Here is a 10,537-nt window from a genome sequence, read left to right as displayed (position 1 = left end):
GAGTAAATTACTTAATTAAGTTTTTAAAAGACAGCCTACTATATGTCAGAGGAAAAACATTGCCATTTTTATTTTAATCTAAACTATACAAAACATGATTTTCAATTCTGAAATGCAGGGCACATTTTTGCCATTGTTGTTAGTCAGCTAAGCTTTGTCTGTATTCACTCATGGGTATGGGCAGTACTTCATCTATGTACTACTACAGACTCAAAGGTCAAAAGGTGTTGACTTTTTCAGCAAATATTACCATTTTAATTGTAATAGGTAATAAGGCAGCTCACCACAATTTATTTTTTTTTAAATTTGTGGAATGAAACATAGCTATTAAAAACATAGCTATGCAGGAGCTTTGAAAGTTGCTTTTAAACATTTGGTAGAATAAACACGTTTGATCATGACATTGCTTAAAAGATGAACATCAGTCAAGCTTGGTAGAGTAGGCAAAACTCTTGATATGAAAGACTAGATAATTTTTTTCTTAAAAATACAGAAGTTTCAAAGTCTATAAAAACTTACACATTGTCTAAATTATTTTTGTATCATATAACCTTAAAATTTCACAAAAAAAAAAACCCACTTTATTCTGTTATTCTGGAGATTATAAAATTTCTCATGATAGTTTGCTAAGGATTTTCTTTTTTTCTTTTTTCTTTATTACAATTTATTCACTTTGTATCCCAGCTGTAGACCCCCCTTCCCCTCCCAATCTCACTCTTTCTCCCTCTTCTCCTCCCATACCCCTCACCACCCCTCCACTGATAGCAGAGGGCCTCCTTTCCTTCCCTCTGACCCTAGCCTATCTGGTCTCATCAGGACTGGCTGCATTGTCTTCCTCTGCAGCCTTGTAAGGCTGCCCCACCCCGTCAGGGGAAGGTGTTTTAAAAAAAGAAATGCCTCCTTTAAGGCAGCATCATCAGTGCTCATGGGTTGGGTGTTCTGGACATAGTAATTTATTGTAAGAAATACATACCTAGCTTGAGGAGTGAATGATTGGCATACGAGATGATGAAACACCTAAATGTACCTAAACATATACTCTATTTCAGCATTTTGTAAATATTATCTTGTTTCATCTCCAGAAAATTTATACAAGACAGACCTATTGTGATCCTATCCAGAGCTGTCCTAACTAACACAGAAGCTCCCTAAAGGGAACACATAAGAAAATTTTAGAAATGGTATTTGAATTAAGCAGATTTTTTTAACTAGTTTCAAACTGTTCAGTTTATTTTCTTGCTTTTAAGTACAGATTGCCAGAGTTTTTGGTTCTATTGCTCTCCTTGTAGAGCTCCTGTCTCCTCCAGGTCTTTGTATCTCCCCCTTGTTTTATAAGATTCCCTGCACTGGGCCAAAAGTTTGGCTATGAGTCTCAGCATGTGCTTTGATACCCTGCTGGGTAGAGTCTTTCAGAAGCCCTCTGTGGTAGGCTTCTGTCCTATTTCCTGTTTTCTCCCTCTTCTGATGTCTGTCCCATTTGCCATTCTGAATGAGAATTGATCACTTAGTCCAGGGTCTTCCTTCTTGCTTAGCTTCTTTAGGTGTACAGGTTTTAGTATGTTTATCCTGTATTGTATGTCTAATATACACTTATAAATGAGTACATACCATGTGTGTCTTTCTGTTTCTGAGATACCTCACTCAGATGATCTTTTCTAGTTCCCACCATTTACCTGCAAATTTCATGATTTCCTTGTTTTTAATTGCTGTGTAGCATTCCATTGTGTAAATGTACCACAATTTCTGTATCTATTCCTCCGTTGAGGGACATCTGGGTTGTTTCCAGATTCTGGCTATTGCAAATAAAGCTGCTACAAACATGGTTGTGCAAATGTCCTTGTTGTTCACTTGAGCATCTTTTGGATATATGCCTAGGAGTGGTATGGCTGGAACTTGAGGTAGCACTATTCCTAGCTGTCTGATCAGCCTGAATATGCAGGGAAAATAACAAGCATTTGTAATAGAAAATGTTCAAAAGTGTATACATTTGATCCTCAGTTCCTTTGTAAGTAGCACTCTACAGGCTCTTATGAAAGATGCAAACCACTGTGGCATGAATGTAAATAGTGCCTTCACAATAATGCCAGTGAGAGTTTTGTGTACTTCCTGATTGTTCTGACATCTAATGAGGATTACTCGTTCTATGGATAAGCTGGTGGGAATTGGTTTATGGACTTCTTTTTCAAAATCATTGGCATTTGCACCCTTTCTGTGTTTAAAACACAGGTTGTTGTAACTCAACTGGGTAGTCAAATATTAGTGTGTCTTTGTTGATCTAACATATTGTTTCTTGACCTACAAGTGTTCTGTAACATCCTTGTAAGGTCTCTGAGATAATATTAGAAGTCAAGCATATATTAGAATGTAGTCAATTGGCAACAGCATATAGATGATTATGGATGTTACTGTTCAATATGATTTTCAATAGAAGAATATCCTTTAATATATTATTGTTAAAGTTTTTTTTTATTTAAAGTTTCTTGTGATGTGAAAAAGAGTACCAATTATCAGTATTTTAAAAATTGGCCACCGCTGGGATACAAAGTAAATAAATTGTAATAAATAAATAAATAAGAAAAACTAGCACTGTGATAACCTAAAATAAGATATTTTGGGGGGTGAAAGGTCATACAGTTTGGTCATGTGTTGCTAAGTGACAGTTGTTTAGATCTAGAGGACATGTGCTTAGGACATACATTCTCTTGGATCTGAGCAAACTTTGAGGAGTCACCAAAGTAAATAGCTAGTGTAAACGCAATAAAGTCGTTCAGTGAAAGCATGACACCAACTCAAATTTCTGGGATAGAGTAATATTTTGCAATGTACCAGCAGAATTCAAGAATGAACTTATACACATATTTTTATACATAATAACGTGTTTTCATTTTTGTTTTTTTTCATTTTGCATAATCTATTTAATGCTTGAAATACAGGAATGATCTGCTGTATTTTGACTATTGTGACATCCTGACACGATGCACAGCTACACTAACTACTCAAACTGAATTTCTGTATCATTTCTCTTCCATTTTTCATTATGAAATTAAGTGATTAGATTTTTAAATTTCCCTAGAGTTATAGAATTCATCATTGATATTTAATTCTGTGATGTGTATATTTTACCAATTTTATAACAGGTAAGAGTGCATTCACTATTTTAGAATAATAAAAATCATAAAAGAAGAAGTTATAGAGTATTTGAGAAAATAGGTAACATATTATATGTAATATTAACTTGTAAATATTTAACATTGTTGCTTTATAATTGAAACAGCTATTCAGTGTAACATCAGAAAAATGGTTCAAGTAAGTATAGGTCCCAAGGCAGAGAAGAACATTTAGACACCAATTGACAGTTGCTTGTAAAGGAAAAATCAGTTTTCTCCAATGGAATCTTAATAAGTATATAAACCACACGTCAGTGTAAGGCCCATGCCCATCAGAAGATGATCCACATAAAACCAATTCAATTGTGTTTTTGTAGAATTTTGTAGAGTTTTTGTCTCATACTGCTTTTGGGGGGATTTTTTAAAAATCTTACTGTTTATTTGCTTGTATATTGTTTTATGGGTTTTCTTTGTGCAAACTTTTGTTTGTGTGTGTGTGTTTGTTGTGATTTTCCATCATCATTCTTTTCATTGGTAGTCATTGATTCTTGTTACTGTTTTTTTTGTTTTGTTTTGTTTTGTTTTTTAATTTTTGTGCCTGTTTGTTTTCTAAGTAGAGAGAGAAAGAGGTCATGGAATTGAACAGGTGGGGGATTTAAAAAAAATATTGGGGAAGAAGAGTAGTTGGAATAGATTATATAAATTTTCAGTAAAATAGAAAATGATTGACCACACTTTTTACAAAGGACAGTGTTCACAGTCAAACAAAACTTTCCATGGCTGAACAGATAGATGGACAAATGTCCAGACATGTAATTTTAAAATATATCTGATTGCATCATTTCAGCTTTTTGAAATCTTATTACCTAAAAAATAGTATTTAAAAAAATCCACAACATAGAGAGACACCACTTACTCTGAAATTGTGTGATCATAGAAACTCTTGGAGGTTGAAGACGTTTATTTATTGGCTGTTGTGCATTCTTTCATGAACCTGAGGTTATTTACAGGGTCCATGTCTGAATATAAGCAATGCAATTTATGAGTTTTTAAGGATTTTACAAACATTTTGAAAAACTAAAGCTGTGTTTGTGTGTGTGTGTGTGTGATTGTGTTTGTGTGTGCATGTATGTTTGTGAGAGAGAGGAGAGAGAGCAAAACTTGGAGAAATTATGATTTTAAGTTGTAAAATATAGGGTAGATAATAGCATTTAGTATACTTAAACAAAAAATAATATATATATTAATTAACATCTTTAATTTACTCAAGCTTAATATTATCATATATATTATATACTACTAAGCATGAGAAAATTTAAAAATATATTATATACTATATAAATATATATATTATATAAAATATATTATTATAAATGTATTATGTATATTTTTTCTCAGCATGGGAAAATTTAACTTGTTAGGGGTGGCAAGGAGACAAGAAAGATCAAAGAGTCAACCAAAGGCACATGAATATATGAAAAACATATAAGTAAGTTATTAGGTAAAATAACAAAGAGAGGGGTATAGGAGGAAATGACAGAGGGAGGGTGGGATTGGGAAGGGAGGAGGAAGGTGGCTACAGCTGGGATACAAAATGAATAAACTGAAATTAATTTTAAAAATTAAAAATTAAAAATTAAAAAAATAACAAAGAACAATTTAACCTTTTTGAATAGAGGTACCCACTGTGGGTAGATAAAGATGGTCTTAGAAACCACATATTGTTAAACAAAACTCCAACACAAAGTGGTGCTACTTGGTACTCCTAGGTAGGTATTACTGTAGAAAACATATTTATAAGTAAGTTGATAATATAGTGACGCGTTACGCAGAAAATAGGACTCACTTGTTGTTGAACTGCCTTTGTTGTCTCACTAACTAAATTGCTGGGAAAGCCAATGAAAGTGACCAATTATTTTATGAATGTGATCTTTAAGTGTGTAATTATGGAGAAAATGGGTCCTAACTCCTTTTGGAATCAGGGAGTAATAATTTCTCTATTGAATATACAAGGAAAAGAAAAAAATACATATAAAATTTTCATTTAACTTGGACACCATGGACAGAATCACAGGGACTTGGGGTTAAGCCTAGGAATATAACAGCGTGAAAACACAGGAGAGTAACCCCGACTAATCATGACAATGTCTGTAAACTTGTTCTGTTTAGCAACTTTGTGCATGCCATTTCCTGAGATTATTTCATTTTAACTATCATCTTATTTTCATATATACACAAGTCAATAAATAACAATAAAACCTTTCATAATGCATGTTTCTCTCTCTGCACCCCAAGTACATCACTAGGGATGGTTGGATTGATTGTTATACCTTGGCAGAAACAGCCTCATTGCATCATTTAGACAAATATGAGGGTGCTCCAGAAAAGCAGAGATAGTTTGAGAGATGACTGAAGATTTTGTGGTGACACTGATCAGACAAAACAAACAAACAAACAAACAAAAAAACCTGGAAAAACAAATAAGAGGCTTTACAGAAAGAAAGCTTCATATTCTGTTGGTTACAAAAGTGGGAATCGTTTATTTCAGGTAGACACAGTTCTTCTTCATGGAATGATTCTTCTACACCTGTGTTAAGAAGAGTCTGCAGCAGAAATGTTACATGGTTATTCTGACTTAGCTACACGAGTACATGCAAAGAAGAAAAAGGAGGAGACCATTGCTTCATCAGAAAAACAAGCAATTTTTCCCTGGCATCACGTCTTTGGATATGTACTGCCTTGGAGAAATGTAGAAAACTGTTTGACATGTGGAACAGTCTTAGAAAACTAGAGATTTTAGTACAAAGAAATCAATTCACTGAAAGAATGCCCACATGAGGTTGTTACAACTTAGGATAGCCACACAGAGGAACTTCTAAAAGAACCCCACACCATTGTTACTGACCTGCATTAACATCGTTGGCTTACACCTTCTCCAGGCCTGAGTCACACTGGGTATTACAAACGAAGCTAGAACAATGATGAAAATACTGATACAAAACAGTTTCAAGGTGATCATTCCAAAAATACCCTTCCTTTCAAAATTGAGCAGGTTATCCCAGGGTTTCTTTTTGAATGTTTCAGTTTAAAAAAGGTTTGTCAAGAAAATACTAGAGTTTAAAACATCTCTTAAAATGTCTGTTAAATGACAGATTTTTTAAATAGATTATTTCTTACAAAGTATAATTCAAAAGCTATCTTCCAAGAAAACATAACTATAAACTTCAAAATGCAAATCAAAACCATTACTTGAGTTCTTGCATATTCTTCCATATCCTGGAGAAAAAGAGACCTGTTTTGTTTATCATGCTTGGGTATTTACAGTTTTAAAATATTCTAACAATAGAAACCAAGTTTCAGTACAAATCAAGCTGAGTTCTACAATTAATTATATTTTCTGTGGTTTCACAAATATTGTCTGGCCAATAGTGCACACCCACACGACTTCTGCCACTTCTAGAGGATGCTGGGAATGTTAGGCAGCAAGATGCAGTGCCTTAAACACACATATGAGACAGACACCAAAGAGAGGCTGTGTGACGTGCATATCTTCACCAGCAAAACAAAACAAGTACAGCATAGCCAAACTTCAGCAGTTAAAGCTGGGAGGGGCATCTCAGGGTTCTCCCCAAAAGTGTAGGCTTCAAACCTATTTTTGTATTAGGTGATGCATGTTGTATGTGGCTTTAGTCTTGGCAGCCTGGTCAGATGGCATGCTAAAGCTGCCATGTTATTCCCTTTGTCCATCTCATTGGTGCATGCTGGTGGACTCCAGTACTAGAGAATGCATGAGACAGCACATGCAGAGGGTCTGATAGTGTCAGCACACCCACTATATGAAAGCACAGAATTACTAGCCCCGACCTTTCTCTAAGGAAACTGCCATTGGACGCTCGTCTAAATGAGCATGAGGCTTCTATTTAGCTCTTTTGATCTAACACCTATGAACTTAAGTATGCAAAATATCAGGCCTTACATATCAAAGATTAATGTTTGCTACCAAATGAGATTAAAGTATTTTAATTAGATATTTATTTTGTAGGTGAATTTGCCAAAATTCACATATTTTATATTTGGTTGAAAAATCAAGTAAGTGCATAGCCTGAATTTTATATGTAGGTTGCAAACAAAATAGAACAAAACCAGTCTTTCTGTTTCTTAATTAAAACATCAGAGGTTAATGGCTGTAAAATAAACCTAGAAGCATATAAAAATAAATGAATATTTTGAGAATACAAAACAAGTGTAGTAAAAGAATATATATATATTTTAGAATACTAAATCCTTGAAATTTAAAGAAAAAGAAATGTTTTTACTTATCCACGACAGTGCCCACAAAGTGTGCCGTTTGGCAAAGTTAAGCTGACTCTGTCACTTCATTCCATGATACTTTGATACTTTTTATACAGTAGGAAAACAAACAAAGAAACAAAAAATAAAAAACAAAACCTTTTGAAGAGCAGAGCTGTGACTCTCCATCCTTTGTGAAGTAGTGTAACTAAACATTTTAAAAACTAAAGAAACGGTTGTTGCCCCTAATAGCTCCATAAGCTTGAATGTATGTAACAGAGAAACAAAGGTATCTCTAGTACATGCACACAAGCCTCATTCCATGAAGAAATACGCCACCTAGCATAAGCTTTAAGTCTGTTTTGCTCTTTCTAGCAGCTACGTAATCTAAAACTGTACAGTCCTTCCTATCCTCATTCTTCTAACCTACTTTATAGTAAGATCATAAACAGAGAGTTATTCGACATTGCCTTCTTGAAACCTAAACGCACATTAGCAAGAGATACAGAAAAAATATAAGTAAATAGCTTAGAGACCACAAAAGCCAGCAAGATGGTCCCACTCATTATACATGTATATTTCCACCAAGAGAGCAAAGCCTTCTGAACATTTCATCCTAGTAAGTCAACATACTCAACCTGTCATTCTTGGAAATAAAATGAAAGCCCATAAGTCTTTGCTTACAGATAAAAATAAAAGCAGGAAGATGGACATGACCACTCTTAGACGGCACATGGAACAATAGCCATCTCTGCTGTTCACAGAGAAAAGATCTAACTACCCATCCTGCTGGCCCAGCGTCTGGAACTCCGTGGTGTGTAAATTGTGTTGGAGAAAAACATTCTTCCTGCTGTATGTGTGTAAGGAGATAGGTCCTCGAGGTGGCTGTCCAAACCTGCCCGTGAAGGTGGAGTGCTGTCGGGACAGAGCTGCTGGGTCCTTTGGTTTCTCTGAGAACATGGAGAGTCCTTCTGTTTTAGTGGCTGGCTTCAGAAAACTCTGTCCCACAGTCATCCTCGAGTTCTGTGTCACTTCGGAGGTGACAGCTTCATAATTTCCCCTTGCATGTTTCATAACTCCTCCTAATTCCTTGTCCTTTAAGAAATTGCTTAGACACATCCCTGGGAGTTGGCAGATGTTCTTGTGAGGACTTGTCTGGTCAGCTGCAGAGTATCTAAAACGGTCCTCGGTGGGAGTATGGATTGCTTTTCTGTCCCTTGTGCTGAGACTTTGGCTCATAGTTCGACTTCGGTACGTAGTCTGGGAAGAAACAGAAAAGGAAAAAAAAAAAAAAAACATCTTTCAAATTCCTGTGTAGATAGTTGTGACCTGCAAACTCTTGTGCATGAACCTGAAATTTCTCAGTAAGTGTGAGAAAACCAGTACAGTTCTCCATGAAATTCACCCTTCAAGTACTATAATACCCCCAAACAGTATTCTACAGTTTTATGTGAAAATAAAGGTTTTCTATTTTTCTTTTCTTTTCTTTCTTTCTTTTTAATTTATTTATTTGTTTATTTATTTATTATTTATTTGTTTGTTTGTTTTTTGAGAGAGGTCTAATGGAGAACAAAAGACCAATACTTAACTCCTGGATTCAACCACTTAATAATGTACCTACATAGACAACATAATTCTCAGGTTTGTTTTTTCTTACACCTCAATAGTAACCTAGAATTTAACAATTTGAAAGTAAGAAAGTTATCTCTATGATCAGAGGATAACCGTAGAACAGACAAAATTTCAGCACATGGATTGTTGAGATTTTTTAGATGCAATTTATCCTTCAAAAATGCAAACCACCTTCCTTCCCTTAAGAAGCATAAAGGTCTGCATGGAATTCTCTAATTTAGTCTTCCTTTGAAGGAAGCAGTGAGTACAAGCTGTCAACCATATTCCTCTTAAGCCCACAGTTTCATGATTTGGAATGCTTATGGGGGTAGAAACAGAAACTAACTGCACTATTATTTGCTGGAATAAAACAAAGAGGATGTGTCATCTCTACAAAGCATAACAGAATTCATGAAAGACGGATGAGGAAGAAGGAAGCAGAACTACGGAGATTGTGCTGTGATGGCACATCTGCAGATGGAGTCAGGGAAATTTCCGGTAACTTGAAATGTAAATGATGGACAGTAGGGTTAAGTACTCATTGAAAATCAAATCTGCAAACCATGTATCTGCCCAGATCCCAAATCGCTCATACAGCTGTCATCATTTTGTTGTGTAAGGACTGTCACTACTTTGACATTAAGCCATGCGAAATCAAAATGTAACTGTCATCTACAAAGCCCATTCTTCCTCTCTCAATAATAGCGGTTGTCTGGCTTAACCCCTAAGGACTGTCTGTGGCCTCTTTTCTTTATGACTCTGAATACCTAGTGCTTCCTGTTGTACTGGCAAATCCCAGTCTGTAGTTAAATATTTCCTAGAAACCCTTGTCCTCTACACAATTGCTTGGAGATGTAGGTGTTAGACATTTACAAACAGATTTATGTGTTTGAGATATGTGGTGTAGTGTTATTGAGTGTATATTACATGTCAAGAAAGATGCTAATTTTTGAATACATTCTCTCACTGTATTGTCATTTTAGTTGAGGCTTCATCATCATTGAAAAGAATTCTGCTGTGTTATACTTTCTCTTCTTTGGCTCGTCTATTTCAGGTTGAAGAAATGAACTACTCAGACCTATTTTATTTTGTTTTGTCTTGTTTTGTTCTGTATTTGCTTCAGTGTTGTCAATGACCTGACATTTTTATTTTTGTCATGGTCTTATTTAGAGACACCTTCAGTCTCTTCCAAGCTATGAAGTAACAGTTGAATACGATGTTGAATATCTATACTGGGGTTAATAAAAATAACAAAAAGAACCCATTGGTCTGGGAGGACAAAAAGCAGTAAAATTTATGTTTATTATTCAGGAGCTTCCTGGTTTCTTTTCCTTTTCCCCATGGTGCTTCTCCAGTACTCTGGGTTCTCCTTATAAAAATAAACTGTGGCTTCTGTCCTCTCTGTGACATAATCTAAGATGCTTACGAAGGTGTTGACTGTCACCTGAGGAGTGCCCATCAGCCTTGTGTTTAATTCCTGGCTGCCATATGCTACGCACATGAATCCTGCTTCTGAGTACTGTGGGGGA

General features: G+C 35.2%; 1 protein-coding gene across 1 annotated transcript in view; it reads right to left on the bottom strand.

The window, feature by feature from the left end:
- Nucleotides 1-7,811: 7,811 nt before the first annotated feature.
- Ccser1 (coiled-coil serine rich protein 1) overlaps nucleotides 7,812-10,537 on the bottom strand; it is a 1,161,699-nt gene continuing 1,158,973 nt past the window's right edge. Inside the window, exon 11 of the mRNA XM_055612833.1 lies at nucleotides 7,812-8,657. Within this exon, the coding sequence (XP_055468808.1) occupies nucleotides 8,175-8,657 (483 nt within the window). The 3' untranslated portion in view covers nucleotides 7,812-8,174. The remainder of the gene's footprint in view (nucleotides 8,658-10,537) is intronic.

This window comes from Psammomys obesus, unplaced genomic scaffold (assembly GCF_907164565.1).
Source record: "Psammomys obesus unplaced genomic scaffold, mPsaObe1.curated_primary_1811, whole genome shotgun sequence".
NCBI classification, from domain to species: Eukaryota; Metazoa; Chordata; class Mammalia; order Rodentia; family Muridae; genus Psammomys; species Psammomys obesus.
The sequence above is the reverse complement of the archived record's forward strand: the minus strand, read 5'-3'. Positions and strand labels throughout refer to the sequence as shown.